This window comes from Jaculus jaculus, chromosome 9 (assembly GCF_020740685.1).
Source record: "Jaculus jaculus isolate mJacJac1 chromosome 9, mJacJac1.mat.Y.cur, whole genome shotgun sequence".
NCBI classification, from domain to species: domain Eukaryota; kingdom Metazoa; phylum Chordata; class Mammalia; order Rodentia; family Dipodidae; genus Jaculus; species Jaculus jaculus.
Genome location: NC_059110.1, coordinates 77,845,003 through 77,864,700, shown reverse-complemented (window position 1 = coordinate 77,864,700; position 19,698 = coordinate 77,845,003). Strand labels below are relative to the sequence as shown.

Sequence of the window (19,698 nt, the reverse complement as noted above, 5' to 3'; positions counted from 1 at the left end):
AGATGGGGAGGGGTTATGATGGAGAGTGGAGTTTTAAAGGGGTAAGTGGGGGGGGGAGGGTATTACTATGGTGTATTTTTTATAGTCATTGAAGTTGTTAATAAAAATTCAAAATTAAAAAAATATAAATAAATAAAATTTTTTAAAAAACAAATTGGGGCTGGGCATTGTTGTGCACACCTTTAATCCCAGCACTCAGGAGGCAGAGGTAGAAGGATCACTGTGAGTTCAAGGCCACCCTGAGACTACATAGTTAGTTCCAGGTCAGCCAGGGCCAGAGTGAAACCCTACCTTGAAAAACAAACAAACAAACAAAAAATTGGTAGTCAGGTGTGGTGGTGCACACCTTTAATCCCAGAACCTGGTAGGCAGAGGTAGGAGGATCACTGTGAGCTCAAGGCCAGCCTGAAACTACATAGTAAATTCCAGGTCAGCCGGGGCTAAAGTAGACCCTACCTTGAGAAACCTAAATTAAAAAAAAAAACAACACTTGGGGGCTGCAGAGATGGCTTAGCGGTTAGGGTACTTGCGACTCCTACAGACTCAAGTGCAACTCTCCAGGACCCACATAAACCAGATGCACAGTGACACAAGGGCACACACATGGGCACAAGGGGCACTCATTTCTGGAGTTCAATTTGCAGTGGCTGGAGGCCCTGGTGTGCCAGTTCTCTCTCTATGTCTTTGTTTCTCTCATTCTCAACATTAAAAAAAAAAAGGTAGTCTATTGGGCTTGCCTCAAAAAAAAAAAAAAAAAAAAAGAAAAGAAAAAGAGGAGGGCTGGAGAGATGGTTTAGTGGTTAAGGCGCTTGCCTATGAAGCTTAAGGACCCAGGTTCAATTTCCCAGTGCCCACATAAGCCAGATGCACAAGGTGGTGCATGTGTCTGGAGTTCTTTTGCAGTGGCTAAAAACCCTAGCATGCTCTCTCACTCGCTCACACTCGCGCCCTCTCTTTCTCTCTCTCTCTCTCTCTCTCTCTCTCTCTCTCTCTCTCTCTCTCTCTCTCTCTGTCTCTCTCTCCCTCTTTCTCTCCTCTTTCTCAAGTAAATCAATAAATTAATCTTCTTTAAAGGCTGATATCATCTTCTCCCCCAGTAAGCACTCACCTCTCACCTCCCTGTTCTGCCTGATTTCCTGTGTATAGATCCTGTCCATCATGCTGTATTCCTCAAAAAAGGAGATCAGCACTCTGGATGAGCATGGAGACCTCGAGCTGGATGAGCGAGGAGACCAAGAAGAAGAGGCGGAACGGCCAATCAGCAGCCCTGGGGAACAGGAGCAGAAAAAGCTAGACCCTCTTGAAGGCCTCGACGAGCCCACCAGAGTATGTTTCTTGGTATGTTCTCTGGTCTTCATGTGGGTGGCACTCTGAGGAGTGGGTTCTTTGGCTTGGGCTGTACTTCACCGTAAACAAGATGCTCAACCTGATGTCCTAAGAACTCTCTTCATACAGACCCAGTCTGTATTTCCAGAAGGACTGCAAAGCCCCATCATCATACTGATTTTAAATTTTGGAGGGTCATGAACTCAGGTTTCCATCCTCTTTCTTACAAACTACACAGTAATGCACATGAAATTCTAAATGTGATTATATGGGGTTTGCTAAAGCCCATCTACACACTCCCAAGTCACCATCCGCTACTTCTTCTCAGAAACATCATTACCTTCCTGGCTTATTTCCCCTTGTTTGGAATCAAGTGAAATGGGTGAGGTTTGGACTTTAAAGGATCTAACTACAGGGAGAGTAAACAGGAAAACAAGTAATAGTTTTAAGATTTCAAAGGAGAATATTTGTGTCTGGTTGTTATCTCAGGTATGAGACAGTGCAGAGGAGCCAGCAAAGAGTATAGTATAGTAGTATGTATTGACTAGTAAGAGTTGTGGTTTTGCCATATTTCCTTCAGTATTGGGTATTTTGTGATTTTCTTTATAGTTCATGTACTTTTGAAAAGTACCCAATCTTGTTGCAGCCTGTGGTAACTTGAAATGCCATGTTATCACTCTGGAGTTCATGTTGCCAGTACTTGTTTCTCTGCTTCCTGCCATGCCTTCAGATTGCTCATGATGCCCTCAATGCCCCTTTGCACATTCTTCGGGCCGTATATGAACAGCAGATGAAAAAGACGGACTCTTTTTTCCTGGAGGTTCAGAAGAGGTAAGGAACGTTTAGATGCTCCAGAGTGTACTCAGTTGGAAGCAAGTGATGAGGAATTTGGAGAACGCTTTGGCAGACCATGCTGCCACAGGGACTGTCTTGGTTCTCAGTGATGCCACAGAAAAGGTGACTGGGCCACTTTGCCCAGATCTTGTCTGAAGGGTGTAACAGTTTCCTTTGGGAAATGTTATGTGTGCAGTCTTACAGATGCAGAACTGAGACAGACACCAGACATCTCTCATGTGCCATCCCACTGTGTAGGCGGCATAGAGCAGGTGCTTTGGTGCAAGATGGTTTTTGTTTTCTCATCAGTGTAGATTATTTTCATGATTTTCCCCCTCAGGAACAATTAAATAATTAGCAACATTCCTATCCTCCTGTCTAGGAAGTTCAGAGCTAGTTCTAGGGCCCATCTCCAATTTGTGTAGAGCTTTACATGTCTGCTATCCCATCATTTCTGACCTCTTATCATGTTTTTGTTCCCTCCCTCCCTCTCTCCTTCCCTCCCTGAGGTTCAAATCTAGGGCCTTGAACAAACTAGGAAGACTCTACCACTGACTAAATTCCCAGCCCTTCTTATTCTAATGTATAATGAATTCAAAGTTAACTTCATTTATGTTTCTGTTTTACTCTATGTCTTTCTTACATATTGCCTCAAATCCTGTGTCAGATGGAGCAAATATTATGAAAGGAAGAGTGTCAGGGTGCAGTCTAAGCCACTGTAACTGAAAACACAGAACTGTCATGGACCAAGGCAGATGGAATTTATGATTCTGTCACATAATAAGCAGACAACAGTCCACAGTGGGCAGGCAGCTCTACTTCACAGAGAGACCCAGGAGTTGATCTCAAGGGTGATACTGTCATCCTGTAATCAAAGCTCATTCACCCTCAGTACCCTAGGTTCGGTTCCAGAAAAGGTGAGAGGAAGTGAAAGGAACACATCCTTAGTGCTGTAACTTGAGGACAGGCTCTGGAAGTAACACACTACCTCTCTCACCTCCCATCAGCCAGAACCTAGTCCTTCACTGCACCAAATTGCTAGGGAGTTGAAGTTCCTAACTTGGGAATGGTATCTCCTGCTACAACTCCAGGGGACTTTAATATAGAGCAAAGGGAAGAATGGGCCCTGGAAGCCAGTTTATATTCTCCGCAGTGAGGTGTCCTTAGATACTGGTATGCATGAATGAATGAGTAAATGCAGGAATGCTGTGACTATAGTTTCCAAAATACAAGGAAAGTAGCTCTTGACATTTCTGATAAATTTACACAGATTAAACTTGTCTCCTACTTTCTGGGCCCACTGTTGTACTACCTCCTTTCAGGTTTGAAAGCGATGAGCTCACCACTGATGAGAAAATATGCTCCTTGGCACAGAAATGGCAGCCCAGTAGGAGTCTGAGGCTGGAAGAGCAGAGTGCCAAAGCTGTGGACACGGACATGATTATCTTGCCATGCTTGGTATGTCCTCAACTTTGGGAACAAAGTGTTTGCACTTCCACCCCATTGTAAGAAGGCAAGGCCTCTAAAATTATGGTCTTGATGTTGCAGTCCCGGCCTGCTCGCTGTGACCAAGCTACTGCTGAATCTAACCCTGTGACCCAGAAGCTGATTTCCAGTACAGAGAGTGAGCTGCAGCAGAGCTATGCCAAGCAGCGCCGGAGCAAGAGTGCTGCCCTCCTGCATAAGGAGCTGAACTGCAAAAGCAAGAGGGCTATTCGGGACTACCTCTTCAGAGTGAATGAGGCCACAGCTGTCTTGTATGCACGTCATGTGCTCGCCTCCCTGCTTGCCGAGTGGCCAGGGCATGTTCCAGTGAGTGAGGACATCCTGGAGCTAAGCGGCCCTGCCCATATGACCTACATTTTGGATATGTTCATGCAGCTGGAAGAAAAGCACCAGTGGGAGAAGGTAGCTATGCACACCAAGCTCTGCATTCACCCCCAAGCTCCTCTGCCCCTTTCTTCCTGTCCTTGTAGCCCCTGGGCCGGGGCGGGGGGCGTTGAACCATTTATGGTTTATGGCCACACAGCTCCCTGATACCTGAGAATACAGCAGATAGGGCTGCTGTTGACTCTCTCAGGGGTTGGCCTGCGGCTGAACTTAAGTCTAGCACAGACTTGTGCGCAGGGAACATTTGCAGCAGTGGTCCTATGCAACCTGCTTTGGTCTTCTGCCTTGGTTGTTTCATGCTTGTGAGTCCTATAGCTCTCCTAACTAGCCTGTCTCTTGTCATATCCCTGAGTCTCATGATGTAAAGCCCAGGGATGAGGGTGAATTACGCTCCCTGGTAGCCTGCCTCTGTAATACAGGAAAGCTTTTATTGAAGTTTCCACCTACTGTTTTAAACCGTCATCCCCAGAATGTCTGCTCTGGTCAGGTCTGTCCTTACTTACATCTGGGTTTCATCATGACACTGAGTTTTATGGGTAGAGATCAAGCCAGGAAGGCTCACTCAAGACTTCTGGTTTCTAGATAACAAGGATTTCACCAGGATCTGTCATTCTCTGAAGCCTAATTCTCTAATTTTGAGTGTTGAGTTGGAGGCTATTTTCTTTTCATTTTTTTCAGGTTTTTAAATTTTTTTAATATTTATATGAAAGAGAGAGTGAGGGGAAGATTTAGATATATATATAGAGAGAGAGAATGGGTGTTCCAGGGCCTGCAGCTGCTGCAAATGAACTCCAGATGCATGCACCACCTTGTGCATCTGACTTTCATGGGTACTGGGAAATCGAACCTGGGTCCTTAGGCTTCACAGACAAGTGCCTTAACCACTAAGGCATCTCTCCAGCCCATTAAAAAAAAAAAAAGCAAAAAACTTTTTTCTGATTTTTAAGTCCTCATTTTATTTATTAGAGAGAAAGGCAGAGAGAGAGAGAGAATGAATGGGTGTGTGCCAGGGCCTCTAGCCACTACAAACAAACTGCAGACACATATGCCACCTTGTACATCTGGCTTATGTGGTTAGTGGAAAACTAAACCTAGGTTCTTAGGCTTTGCTGGCAAGTGCCCTATCCACTAAGTAATATCTCCAGTCCTTAGATTTTATGTATGTGCAAGTGCATACACGTGCATATCATGGCACGTATGTGGAGGTCTGAGAACAATGTTGGGGTGTTTATCCTCTCCTTCCTTCTTTGAAATGGGGTCTCTCATTTGCTGCTGAATGTGCCAGTTAAGCTAGCCCACAAGCCCCTGGCTTTCTCTTTGCCATAAGTACATTACACACATATATGCCACATTTCATCTGGCTTTACATGGGTGCTGGGGACTGGTCAGATTGACAGACTTGCAGGCATGCACTTTTGTCTGCTGAACCATCTTTCCGGCCCCTGATTTATATCTAAAATCAGGTCTTTATCTTGTTCCTTTTTTTAGGGGGGGGTTCAAGGTAAGGGTTCTCATTTGCCCAGGCTGACCTGGAATTCACTATGTAGTCTCAGGGTGGCCACAAACTCATGGTGATCCTCCTACCTCTGCCTCCCAAGTATATCTTGTTATTTTTATTTTATTCATTTATTCTTATTTATTTATTTATTTTGGTTTTTCAAGGTAGGGTTTCACTCTGGCTCAGTCTGACCTGGAATTTAATATGTAATCTTGGCTTCACAGTCCTGGAGGTGCTGGCCATTTGCCATAGCCATATCTGCTTCTGGGAAGGTTACTGGGGGCCACTGTACCCCTATTAGTCCCTATCTTGATATGTGCTTCCCCCACAGAATGCCCCACTCTGGCCATTTGTCCCTGTATGCTGTATTGTTTGCTGCTCCTTCTGCCTATTCAGCTGTGAGCTCTTCAGTGGCCAGGCATGTCTCAGATTGGTTCTATTAATTCTTTCAGACCTCCCAGAAGTGGCACTATACCAACTTAAAGTGGGGGCTTAGTTGAAGGAGAGATGACTGGTGGGATTGGTTTGGGGTCAGGTTGTAGCAGCTTGTTCTGGGTCCAGAGTGATGGCAGTGGCACTAAGTAGGCCTTGAATTGAAGTAAGTTCTCCCTTTCTCCTCCTGCCCAACCCTTAACTATTGTGTGTCCTGCCAGATCCTGCAGAAGGTGCTCCAGGGCTGCCGAGAGAACATGCTGGGGACCATGGCTTTGGCTGCCTGCCAGTTCATGGAGGAGCCAGGAATGGAAGTGCAAGTGAGGGAATCAAAACACCCATATAACAACAACACCAGCTTTGAGGTATGGTGTCTTTTCCCTACCAGCTCTGACCAAGAATGGGCTTCCTACACTAAGAAGCAGTCTCCTCTCTGATGACAGGGGTCCTGTGTGTCCAGGTCTCCTCTTTTCCTGACCTATGCTGTTTTAATGGGAAACATTGGGCTCCTGGCCCCAGAGGAGAGTTTACTTTTCCTATGGAAAGTTCCTCTGAGTGAATACATTCCCAGCAGTGAGTTTGCTAGGGCCAGCCTCTTTAACGTTTCCTGAGAGACTGATGATTCAGGCCACAAAACTTCATCTGTGCCATCCTGAATTTATATCTGAACAGAGAGTTGTAGATGAGCCAGGGTTGGCCAACCTCAGTTACCCTCATTGACTTGATATCACATACCTTTCCTTAGCCCTTTACAGATGTTAGAACTGGCAAGGCTTGAGCTTCTGAGGGGAAGAACCTACAGCAGCAGCCAGTTCAGAATTTGGCTGTTGATCACTAGAGATACTGTTCTGCAGAGATACAAACCTCCTCTCTGCTTTCTCGTCTCTCTCCTGTTCCTGGGTTCTGCCTCACTCCCTCAGCCCCACAGACTCTGGTCAGGCACCACTCATATCCCAAAAAAGGATCATCTTGTCTTCCCCACTGTCTCCATACTATTCTCTCTGGGATTCTGCCTGGCTCCTCACTCAACAACTGTCAGTGACCCTTCTTCAGGACAAGACCAAGGTGCCCCCTGTTGTCCAGACCAAGTCTAAACACCTCATTTAAGAGTACATGGTCTTGGCTATCCCTGCTAACCTCTCCAGGGTCACATGTTACCCTGACCCCCTTCCCAAACATGTATGCCCACATAGCGCATATTTTGCCCCCACTCACACCACATTCCTGCTATCCTCTGAACATTCCAGATCTTTCCATGCTAGCCCCTCCCTGAAATGCACTGCAGTGTGTTCATGTTTCTTTCACTTTAGAAGCTCCTTCGGATTCCCCTTCATTGGGCTTTGACTCCCTACCCTGTATGCTCTACTTTCACACACCATATTGCAATCTCTATGAGCCTTTGGAGGGAGGAACTGTGTTCTTCTCATTCCCACATCTGTGGCTGTGATGACAACTGCACCATTGATCACTGGTGAATAATGGTGATAGTAGTATTGTCTGTCTCTCTCCCTAGGATAAAGTTCACATTCCTGGTGCAATCTACCTCTCAGTCAAATTTGATCCTCAGTGCAATACAGAGGAAGGCTGTGATGAACTAACAATGTCTAGCAGTAGTGACTTTCAACAAGATCGACACAATTTCAGTGGGTCTCAACAGAAATGGAAAGATTTTGAACTTCCAGGTAGTAAAAGCAAACAGCACCAACAAAAACTTGGTTATATGTAAGAATTTTCACAAGAAGTATTTAAACATATTGAGAAGGGAAATGATTGAAGATTAAAATGAGCATGAAATATTTCATTAGAAACATCTCAGCTGCTATTCTCTGTTGTTCCTATATGCTGACCTGTCTCTGGCTCTTTGTGACCCAGGAGACACTCTGTATTACCGATTTACCTCTGACATGAGCAACACCGAGTGGGGCTACAGATTCACTGTAACAGCTGGACACCTGGGGCGCTTCCAGACAGGTATTTGTCTATCTTCTGTTTGCTTGCTCTGCTCACTGAGCATACTCTATGGCTGAAGGTGACATTATGTCACTAACCTTTGTTAAAAATCAAAGTGAGTACTTTTTTTTAAGGTGTTCAAGTATGTCTCACAGTCTCCACATCTAGCTATCTTGGTTGGGACACAGTTGGCTAGTTGTGAATTCAAATGGTCAGATAAAAGGGCCTTCTGTCAGGGCCTGAAAGAAAACATTTGTGCGAGGCGTGGTGGTGCATGCCTTTAATCCCAACACTCAGGGTGCAGAGGTAGGAAGATGTGAGTTCGAAGCCAGCCTGAGACTACATAGTAAATTCCAGGTCATTCTGGGCTGGAGTAAGACTCTACCTTGAAAAACAAAACAAGCAAACAAACTAACAACAAAAAAAAAAAAAACACGTTTGTTTCTCTTAGAATTTGTCAGGGTATTTTGCAAAAAGGGAGAATGTTGTTCCTGAGTTATGTTTATTAAAAATTTAGCCAGAATTTAAATGATTATTTCAATTATTTTATCTTATTTATTAAACTTGAACAGAGGGCAAAGGAGATAGCTCAGTGGGTAAAGTGCCTGCCATTTAGTGTCCATGAAAATGCTAGGCATGGTAGTGTGCTCCTGCAGTTCCAGCTGGCAAAGCAGAGACAAAGGGTCTTTAGGGACCACTGGCACCTAGTAGAGCCATACCAGTAAGCTTTAGGTTCATCAAGACACCCTTTCTCAAAGAAGAAGGTGGAGAGCAGTAGAGGAAGACACCCACATTGACCTCTGGCCTCCACACATAGTCATACATGTATTGCACATTTGCTCACACAAATGGCCATGCATATAGACATGCCCACACAACCACACATACAGATACATGCAACTTGAACAGTTTATAAAATGTATAACTGCTAATTACTAGAATTTGTTTTTGAAAATGTCTTTGTGTTGTGGGGTCAGGCTTTGAGATTTTGAAGCAGATGTTGTCTGAAGAAAAGGTTATACCTCACCTTCCATTGGCCAAGATCTGGGAATGGCTAGTGGGTGTGGCCTGCCGCCAAACTGGTCATCAGCGACTAAAAGCCATCCACTTGCTTCTGAGGATTGTGCTGTGCTGCACCCACAGGTAGGTGGCATCTGGGATCCCAGTCCTGTGTTGAGCCTACAGGTGCCAGATCCGAGTCCCACCAGCACTGTGCCTTCCTGCTCATTCTGCTAAGGCATCTTCGAGGAAAAGACATCTATACTTTTAGTGTCTTCCAGTTCATTAAGTTGTTTCCTTTAAGTTAGTGCTTTGGGTGTCCTTTGGGTTGGCTTAAGTAATTTTTGCCTTACTCAAAAGTCACGAAGATATTCTGTTAACCTCCATAGGCTCCACTGCTTTTCCTTTCACACTGCCATATACAGTTCCACCTGGCATGAATGTTAGCATATGAGTATGGATTTTTGTGTTTTTCCTTTGGGTCTCTCTTGTCTCCAATCCACCTTTTCCTTCAGAACCCTGCAGTGTCATCTTTATCACAAAGCAGGTGCTGTATGTGCATCTGCTTCTGGTCCCTCTTAACTTCTTTAGTCTTTTCATTGTTCATGTGCCATGTCATGTTAAGGACAATAGTTTTATAGGGCTGGAGAGATGGTTCAGTCAGGAAAGTGCTGAGCAGACAAGCATAAAGACCTAAGTTCAGTCCCCAGAGCCCACATTAAAAAAAGTTGGGTGTTGTCAGGCATAGTGGTACATACCTTTGATCCCATTATTCAGGAGGCTGAGGTAAGAGGATTACCATGAGTTCAAGACCAGCCTGAGACACAGAGTGAATTCCAGGTCAGACTGGGCTAGAGCAGGACTCTACCTCAAAAAAAAAAAAAAAAAGAAAGAAAGAAAGAAAGGAAAGGAAAGGAAAGAAAGGAAAAGAAAAGAAAAAGTTGGGTGTGGGCTGGAGATATGGCTTAGCAGTTAAGGCATTTGCCTGAGAAGGCTAAGGACCCAGGTTCAATCCCTAGTATCCACATAAGCCAGATACACAAGGTGGTGCATGCATCTAGAGTTTGTTTGCATGGGTAGGGACCCTGAAGCACCCATTCTCTATATCTGCCTCTTTTTGGTTTTTAAGAGGTAGGGTCTTTACTATGTAGTCATAGAGTGGCCTTGAACTTGCAGAGATCCTCCTACCACTGCCTCTGGAGTGCTAGGTTAAAAGGTATGCACCACCATGTCTGGCTTATTTGTATCTGCCTATTTTTTTTCCTAAAAAAAAAAAATGTTGGGAGTAAGCCAGGTATGGTGGCACATGCTTTAAACCCAGCACTCAGGAGGAAGAGGTAGGAGATTGCTGTGAGTTTGAGAACACTCTGAGACTACATAGTGAATTCCAGGTCAACCTGAGCTAGAATGAAACCCTACCTTGAAAAACCAAAAAGAAAAAAAAAAAAAAGTTGGGCGTAGGGCTAGAGAAATGGCTTTGTGGTTAAGGAACTTGCCTACAAAGCCTAAGGACCCAGATTGAATTCCTAGTACACACATTAAGACAGATGCATAAAGTGGCACATACATCTGGAGTGAGTTTGTATTGGCTAGAGGCCCTGGCATGCGCATTCATTCTCTCTGGCACTTACTTTCTCTCTCACTTGCTCTCTCTCTGCTTGCAAATAAGCAAATTAAAAAAAAAAAAAAGTTGGACCCGGGAGTGGTGGCTTATACCTTTAATTCCAGCACTCAGGAGACAGAGGTAGGAGGGTTACCATGAGTTCAAGGCTGCCCTGAGACTCCAGAGTGAATTCCAGGTCAGCCTGGGCTAGAGTGAGACCCTACCTCAGGAAAAAAAAAAAAGTTGAGAGATGGCTTAGTGGTTAAGACGCTTGTCTGTGAAGCCTAAAGACCCAGGTTAAATTCCCCAGTACCCACATTAGCCAGATACCAAGAGGGTGCATACATCTGGAATTCATTTACAATGGCTAGAGGCCCTGGCACACCCACTCTCTCTCTCAAATAAATAATAAAATACTTTTAGAGAGCAATATGGAGTTGGTATTAAAAAAATTATGAGGGCTGGAGAGATGGCTTAGCAGTTAAGCACTTGCCTGTGAAGCCTAAGGACCCCAATTCAAGGCTCGGTTCCCCAGGTCCCACGTTAGCCAGATGCACAAGGGGGTGCACGCGTCTGGAGTTCGTTTGCAGAGGCTGGAAGCCCTGGCGCGCCCATTCTCTCTCTCTCCCTCTATCTGTCTTTCTCTCGGTGTCTGTTGCTCTCAAATAAATAAATAAAAATTAAAAAAAAAATTATGACTCTTCAAGTGATGGCTCTCAAAGCTGGTAGCAGACAGGAAGAGGGAAGGATTGGCATGTTGCTGTTACCACCATGTCCTCATATGCAGACATCCATTTGCCCATTTGTTTACATTACATTTATTCCTGAGGGAGAATGATTAACTCCAAGATAGCACTAAAAGGGTGGAATTCTTTTGCAAGTACTGAGAGAAAGGTATATTAATGAGAAGAGGCAAAGCCATTTCATATGTAATTTAATCATGTAGTTAAACTCCAGAACATTATTGATTTCTTAATTTCCTCTGCTGAGGGCATTGAACTGGAATCACAGCTCAACAGCCTCTACATTTAAACCCTTGGGCCTTCTCCCAGGAAGTCCAAAAAGGACTGAGCTTTTCCTAAGGACATGATTTCTGGCCCAGCAACCTTGTAAGCATATTTTCTGTTTTATAACTGAACATCAGAAACATAGTTGTCCTTACTGGCATTTAAGTAGCTCTTTTTTCATTTTTCAAGCAAAATTTGTTTTATTTTGTTTGTGCCATGTTAGAACTTGCTTTTGTCCATTTACCTTTTATCTTAAACCAGCTGTAGTGGCTCACATCTGTAATTCTAGCAATTAGAGCTAAGGAAAGATCATTGCTATGAGATTCAGGCCAGCCTCAGCTACCAAGGAAAACAAGAACAAACAACAATGAAATTTACCTTGAGGTTTGCCCACCATCATCAGAAGGACTTCATCATGACCATTTTATTATTATTATTATTATTGGCAGCTTCCATAATTATAGACAATAAACCATGATAATTCCCCCACACACACACTCCCTTTGCAACACTACTCTCCATCATATCCCCTCCCCCTTTCAATCAGTCTTTTGTTTAGATGGCATCATCCATCATCTTTTCCTCCTATTATGATGGTCCTGTGTAGGTAGTGACTGTTACTGCAGGGTCATAGATACCCAGGCCATTTTTGTGTCAGGAAGAGTGCATTATAAGCAGTCCTACCCTTCCTTTGGCTCTTATATTTTTTTCTGCTACGTCTTCCACAATGGACCCTAAGCCTTGGAAGGTGTGATAGAGATATTTCAGTGTTCTGTCACTTCATCTCAGCACTATGAGTCATCCCAAAGTCCACCATCTGAAAACAAGCTTTTCTAACCAAAAGTGAGAGTAGCATTAATACATGGGTATGAACATTAAGAGAAGTACTCACCAGGCAGTTTGGTGAGCATAGCATATACATTTAGCTAGACACCAGCAGGCATTACACTCCTAGGGCTCATGATTTTCCCCATCATAAGTTTTTAGTACTGGAGTGGACCTCCAGTCCAATTAGAGAGCAGTTGGTTTCCCTCATAACATATATGCCACTGTTGCACCTATTGGCTCATTTGGCCTGGCTGGCCAATAATTTTATATGCTTTTTTACTTTTTTTATTGACAACTTCCATAACTAGACAAAAACCCATGTTAATTCCCTCCATCTCCCACTTTCCCCTTTGAAACTGCATTCTCCATCATATCCCCTCCCCCTCTCAATCAGTCTCTCTTTTATTTTGATGTATCATGACCATTTAAAAAATTTTTTATTCATTTATTTATGAAAGCGAGAATGGGCATGCCAGGGCCTCTAGCCACTGCAAACAAACTCCAGATGCATGTGCTACCTTATGCATTTGACTTTATATGAGTACTGGGGAATCAAACCTGGGTCCTTTGGCTTAGCAGGGAAGCACCTTAACTGCTAAGTGATCTTTCTGGCCAATCATGACTATTTTTAAAAACACAGTAGCCAGGTATGGTGGCACATGCCTCTAATCCTAGCACTTAGGAGGCAGAAATAGGAGGATTGCCTGGGACTACAGAATGAGTTCCAGGTCAGCCTGAGCTAGGGTGAGATCTTACCTTAAAAAAAAAAAGTAATCTCTGTGAATATATTCATGTTCTCTGGATTCCTTGGAATTGGTTTTGAGGTTCAGATTCTGCCCCTTTCTCTCTTTACTATTGGTAACTATGTGCGGTTGTTTGTGGCAGGGGAGTATGGGTGGTTATATTATTATTATTGGGTTTTGTTTGTTTGAGTTTTGAGGTAGGGTCTCACTCTAGCTCAGGCAGGCCTGGAATTCACTATGTAGTCTCAGGCTAGCCTCGAACTCACCATGATCCTCCTACCTCTGCCTCCTGAGTGATGGGATTAAAGGTGCCACCACGCCCGGCTATGGGTGGCTATATTATGATTGTACTAAGGGTAGGAGAAAGAGGGTCTGAACTGCAGTTTCTGGCACCATTGGCCCCATTCTCAGTAGACTGCATCCTTGGCTCCTCCTGCAGTGACCTCTGTGATCTTGCGCTGTTGAAGCCCCTGTGGCAGCTCTTTACCTACATGGAGTATGGCCTGTTTGAGGATGTGACACAGCCTGGCATCCTCCTGCCCCTGCACCGTGCCCTCACAGAACTCTTCTTTGTTACTGAGAACCGTGCCCAGGTGAGCTCTCTATCCACTTCTTGCCCTGAGGTCTTAGCAGGGCTAGAATGGGCAAAACTGGGAGTCGCATCCCTGTTGCAAGCCTGGAATTATAAGGAGACAGGCCTGGGTCTACAGTCTGCCCTCTCTCTCTTCAGCCCTGGGGAATCCTCAGGTCAGTCTAGATTGCTTATTTTGTCAGGCCTACAGCCAAAGGGAGAAAAAACTGCCTTAGACCAACCTTAACAACAGTGAGTTCTGGAAAATCAAACAGATGAGTTCCTCTTCCTCCTTTTTTTCTCTCCCTCAGTACAACAGACTCATTGAATGTGCCATATGAAAGGGCCTTTCACAGGTCCTCTGCTTGTCCCTCTCAGGCAGATAGCAGGAGACTGACCTGAGGATGAGGGTCCCCTGCCTGGTCACCTATGGGTCAGAAGGACAGGGTCAGCTTCAGAAGCTATAGTCAGCTGCTGGCCCTACAATCAGGCACCTTCATGGCTCTAGAAGAAACAGTGCCGTGGGTACCTAGGATGAAAAGTGTATATCCCAGGGAGCCTCATTTCCTTGATGAGTTTCCTTGTCAGGTTCTGCCACCTTCTATCATTCAAGGAGCCTATACTGTCTTCACAGGAGCTTGGCCTGCTGCAAGAGTACCTGCTGGCCTTAACTACCGAGGACCACCTTCTCCGCTGTGCAGCACAGGTACCTCCCACCCAAACCCCCCCTCCCCCCAGCCCAGCAAAGCTGGCCTAGAGGCCATCTTCTTGTGGCAACTGTTACCATCCCTCATTGCCAGGACTATGTGTGTGTTACATAAGTACAGGCCCTCCCAGAGTTTACACAGAGCTCAGTTCCAATTCAGTCACTTTCTTCTGGCTCTCAGAAAGAGCAGGGTGTGTGTGTGGGCAGGGGAGTGGCATTTATCAGTGTCACTCATATTAAACTGTAGGGTCAGAAGACACTAACAAGAATTTGTATCTTTAAAACAAAAACAACCAATGCCTTAAATTTAGTTTGGCTGATCCCTGGAGTTTCCATAGAGTTAGATTTCAGATATTTTTGGATATAATTTGCTTTCCTGGTAGGAAAACTTTTCTGACAGTAGTAACACTTGTAACTTGTTGTGCATTATAGACATCAATATATATTATTAGAAATTTAATGCAGACAGTAAATTAGAAATTAAAACAAGGGCTGGAGAGATGGCTTAGTGATTAAGGCACTGGCCTGCAAAACCAAAGGACCCACATTCTGTCCTCCAGGGCCCACGTAAGCCAGATGCACAAGGTGGCACATGTATCTGGAGTTCATTTACACTGTCTGAAAGCCCTGGCATTCCCATTCTTTGTCTCTGTCTGCCTCCCTCTTTCTCAAATAAATAAAATAAAATAAAAAGATATTTTTTAAGCCGAGCATGATGGTGCACACCTTTAATCCCAGCACTTGGGAGGCAGAGGTAGGAGGATCACCATGAGTTCGAGGCCACTCTGAAATTACATAGTAAATTCCAGGTCAGCCTGAGCTAGAGTGAAACCCTACCTCTAAAAAAAAAAAAATTAAAAAGAAACTAAAAACTTAAGCATGTATCAAGTACATCCATGCTCACATGTTTTGTGAGAGCTCTTTCCAGAATAAAATAGTTTTTGAGGCAGGTGCCCTGAGTTTATTTTATTTTATTTTATTTTATTTTATTTTATTTTATTTTATTTTATTTTATTTTTGAGGCAGGATCTTACTCTAGCCTAGGCTATTCTTGAACTCACAGCAGTACTCCTTACCTTAGCCTTCTGAGTGCTGGGATTACAGGTATGAGCCATCACACCCTGCTCTGAACTCCAGTTTTGCTTTTAGTTTAGTTTTGTTTTGTTTTTCAAGGTAAGGTCTCCCTCTAGCCTATGCTGACCAGGAATTAACTATGTAGCCTCAGGTTGTCCTTGAACTCACGGAGATCCTCATACCTCTGCCTCCCAAGTGCTGGGATTAAAGGCGTATACCACCACACTCTGCTGAAGTTAATTTTTGAAGCTGAGATGGCATATCTGCCCCTGCACTAGGGTTGGAAAACTACATTGTATTCTTAAGAATCCAAGAATGTCCTTTTCACTCCCCGAAAGGCTCTTGAAGTTAGCATGGCTCCGGCCTACATTTTGAAAGCTTTGGACTCACAGACTTTAAATACTACTGAGTATGTGGTGTAACTCCTGGAGTAGACAGAGGCAGAGAGGAGGACAGAGACAGGCTCACAGGGCTACACTTAGAGGGCATCCAGCTGGGATTCATTTGCTGAGCCCAGCCTTGTGCCTAGAACGTTCTCTGAACATGCAGGCCTGGAAGAAAGGGGCTTTGTGCTACAGGGTTAGGAGTGTCTGCTCAGAAATGGGAGTCCCTAGCAAAGGGACCTGTAGGCAGAATGGAAATTCCTATTGCTCCTAACGACCAACTGCACATTGCTACCACTACCCTTGGTTGCATCGTATGGAATAAGCACATTCTAATGTTTGATAATATTGGCACCAGCTTTTCCCATGGACTTGACTCTCTCATGCCTTCTCTATGTCAAGGCTACCCCATGTGACCTTCCTCACAGCCACCTAGTTCACTCACCACTATTCTGCCTGCTGTTCTTGCTCTTTCCCCTCCTCCACCTCCACTCAGCATGTATCTCATCTCAGCCCCCCCCCCCCACTGATCTCCCCACCCTGCCAGCTAAGGGTCTGTCTTCACTCAGTGGATGAGCAAGTGAATGACCTTTGATGTTGGTGACTGCTTTCTCCCTCCACAGGCTCTGCAGAATATTGCTGCCATCAGCCTGGCCATCAACTACCCAAACAAAGCCACCCACCTCTGGAATGTTGAGTGTTAGCCTCAGAGTGGCATGCATGGACCCACTAATCTGTCCATAGGGGTTTAGAGCAGACCTCCAGCCTTGTTCAGGAAACCTCTGTGGCCTCCTAGCCCAGCTCTCTTCGACCCAACCCTTTTCTCCCCTCCCATTCGGATGCCAAGCAACTGCCTCTCCAAGAAGGCCCCATGTGCAGGCTCCACACATGCCCAGACCATCACACATGCGAGAAGCATAGCCATGCAGAGTGACTCAGAAAGGGCTTCAAGGAGGCCATTGGGGTCCACTTCCTCCAGGGAAGTCTCTGGAAGGGTACTGTCTCCACTGAACTGGAGCCACCTACACTTGCCGTCAGGTAAGGCACTGTCCACTTAGAGCAGCCTTCTTATTGAGACCTGCAGCTCACAGCAACAGTAGCCTGGCTGGGAACCCAAGCCAAGCTACAACCATCTCGAGCACCTCCCAACCACCTATGATCCCCAAGCAGTCAGCACATGACAGATGTCAGCTAGCAATTCCTTGGTAAGAACAAGTGCCCTTGGGAACAGCCAGCAGACTGCCCTGCACGTCACCCCCACAGTGGCTCCAAGCATGCATGTCTGCAGTTCTTCAGTTTTAATATGTTTTGGTTTCCCCCTTGTGTTTTTAGAAGAGAATCACACTTAACTTTCAAGTGGGCCCCTGGAATACCTAGGGACAAACTGGTATGTAAAAGTGGCAGAAGTGGATGGATTCTGGTTTCTGCCCCTCAGACCAAAATTGCTCTCAGGAGTTCTTGTTTTAAGAGTCAAACCCCACCTGATTTTATTTCTGCTCCAAGGTCTTGGTGATCGATCACACCTGCCACCTTTGGCCTCTGTGTGACTATTTAACCATCACCTGCCTAGCAATAACTACATTAGTTTCAGTGAATGCTGTTTTACATTTTTCTATGTATGGTTTTAGCCTCCCCCTGAAGTTCTGGCAAGGAGTCTTTTTCCAGAGCTGCACGCAGAGTGGGAATCTGGTTTGGTATGTCTGCCATGGACCAGCTGAGGGACTTAAGCAATGAAGAATGCCTGAGGCGCCTGCTGTTTAAAGGCAGGTATCTAGCCAGAGGCACATCCCTTCTTCAAGGTCCAGCCCAAGGAAGGCTCATCACAGCCAGGGCCAAACTTGACCAGTTGGCATTGTCATATCCCTGGTACACTCCTTGGCCTCTGAAGACTCCTCTGGGGGGTGTGCGGGGGTCTGGAATGGCAGAGCCTGCAGGTCTGGAAACATCTGGCAAAGATGCTCTTCCATCTGGTGCAGCACCTGCACAGCCCTAGAATGAGGTTTTCAGCCACAGGCTCCAGGGCTTAAGCAAAGGTTATAGAGTAAGAGGGGTGGGGTCCATAGAAGATAGGAAAAAAGGGAGTGGCTAACTTCCAGTCATCAAAGAGGGTCTGGCCTAGCTCCTGTAGGTTTTGACATATAAAGGCAGATAGTGCTGGCTTAGAGAAAATGAAACCTCTTTCCCTCCTTGCTCTTTGCCAAAGTCTTCTTGCTTTGCAAGCTGCCTACACCCTAGCGAAGGCCATGTTACATGCCACTCCACTCCAAGTTGGTCTGAGAGAGGAGTTTCCCCAGGTGGGAATCAGAGCAAGGCTCAGTGTTTGGTGAAGAGGCCTCACTGTAGGCTCAGACCCTGTAACAGTTGGAAGATGGATGAGGAGATGGCACAGCCACACCCTCTGCACTTCACACCAACTGAGTCAAGTGGGTCAGACATGCAGAGAAGAGCTGGAGGCCTTCCTCAGGACACTGACCACCAGCTCTCCTCCTGTCGTCGTCCCCCCCCATCAAGAAGAGCAATTGTAAATAGATGCTGGACTCCTCATAGCTTCCCCCACTCAGCACCTTTGCTGTTTTGGTGACTGTGCTTCAGTTTGCATAGAACCAGCCTGAGTTTTCCCTCATTATCCCCTCCTCCACCCCCTTGCTGTCTGGCAGGGCCCCTCCTAGCCTGGCTGCTCTGCAGCCAACACCACCTCTTCTTCAGGTCACTGGGTGGCACTGCTGAGCCAGACCCTCTCCCAACTGACCCCAGCCCCAGGCAGTGGGATCCCAAAGGATTTCCATCAAGACCAACATCCCATTGACCTGTCCTAGGAGGCAAAACTGCCTGGAACAGGACAAAGCTGGCAGGAATAAGGGGTCGTGGAAACATGTGCCTAATCTATAAAGAATTCTGTTCCAAATCATATATATTGTATAGACACTGTTCTAATGAGAGGAGTGACTTATTTTCATCATCGTTTTTAATTTGTTTTCTTACGGGTTTACAATTTTGGATTTTTCTTATTTGGTTGATAGAAGGAATTTTGATTATATCAGCTGAGTGAGTTCAGCCTGTAAAAAGGATGTTTTAAGTTGTGGATAAGATATGCAAATGAAGAGAAATATATTGCACAAATTCTATATAAAAAAGTACAACTGTGTGTGGAATTTTTCCTTGCTCTCTCCTCTGTTTTTCCTTGTTCTCCCTCCCGTTCCCTCTCTCTGGCTTGTACCTGTGAAAAGGTCTCATTCTATATATAGCCCAGGCAATCTTCTGCCTGTACCTCCCATGCCTGACCCTTCTGTTTCTCTTGTGAGCATTATACTTGGAGTTTCTGCAAAGCCCAACTGATAGGATTTGTAGAATCTCACAACATCCTTGTTAAAATAAATCTAGAAGGTCCTCAGGCCTCATCCTTTGAGTGTTGCTAGAACCATTAGCCTTTCTGTGGTCCCCGCACCATAGCTGTGGCCACTACATACATGCACTCATCCACTGTGTAGTTCACACAGATTATCATGGCAGGTATTGGAGCTGTGTGGAAAACACCTGGTAGGCTCAGACTAAGACAACATCTAAGCTAAAGGCCTTCAAGGAGGCCTCTGGAAGCAGCCTCTGGAAACTTCCTATCTTCACTGAACAGTGTCACTCAGCTTTAATGCCATTTCTTGCCCACTTCCTTCCCTGCTCACAGAATCCAATCTCTTTCTAGGGGATGACTAGAATTTTTTCCACCCAACGTAGGGTCTCGCTCTAGTCCAGGCTGACCTGGAATTCCCTATGTAGTTTCAAAGTGGCCTTGAACTCACAGCGATCCTCCTACCTCTGCCTCCCAAGTGTTGGGATTAAAGGCATGTGTCACCATGCCT

At 45.3% G+C, this 19,698-nt stretch overlaps 1 protein-coding gene across 2 annotated transcripts in view; it reads left to right on the top strand.

Moving 5' to 3' along the window:
• The window catches only part of Zzef1 (zinc finger ZZ-type and EF-hand domain containing 1), a 199,177-nt gene extending 180,181 nt beyond the window's left edge, over window positions 1-18,996 (top strand). The window contains exons 45-55 of one of the 2 annotated variants that reach the window (XM_045159638.1): window positions 1,147-1,326; window positions 2,057-2,157; window positions 3,483-3,618; window positions 3,709-4,068; window positions 6,202-6,345; window positions 7,494-7,662; window positions 7,853-7,951; window positions 8,908-9,073; window positions 13,550-13,703; window positions 14,316-14,387; window positions 16,468-18,996. In XM_045159638.1, the coding sequence (XP_045015573.1) occupies window positions 1,147-1,326; window positions 2,057-2,157; window positions 3,483-3,618; window positions 3,709-4,068; window positions 6,202-6,345; window positions 7,494-7,662; window positions 7,853-7,951; window positions 8,908-9,073; window positions 13,550-13,703; window positions 14,316-14,387; window positions 16,468-16,548 (1,662 nt within the window). In that variant the 3' untranslated portion in view covers window positions 16,549-18,996. Of the gene's footprint in view, window positions 1-1,146; window positions 1,339-2,056; window positions 2,158-3,482; window positions 3,619-3,708; window positions 4,069-6,201; window positions 6,346-7,493; window positions 7,663-7,852; window positions 7,952-8,907; window positions 9,074-13,549; window positions 13,704-14,315; window positions 14,388-16,467 lie in introns of both variants that reach the window. The other variant, XM_045159637.1, reaches the window with a different exon arrangement.
• The last annotated feature ends 702 nt before the right edge of the window (window positions 18,997-19,698 follow it).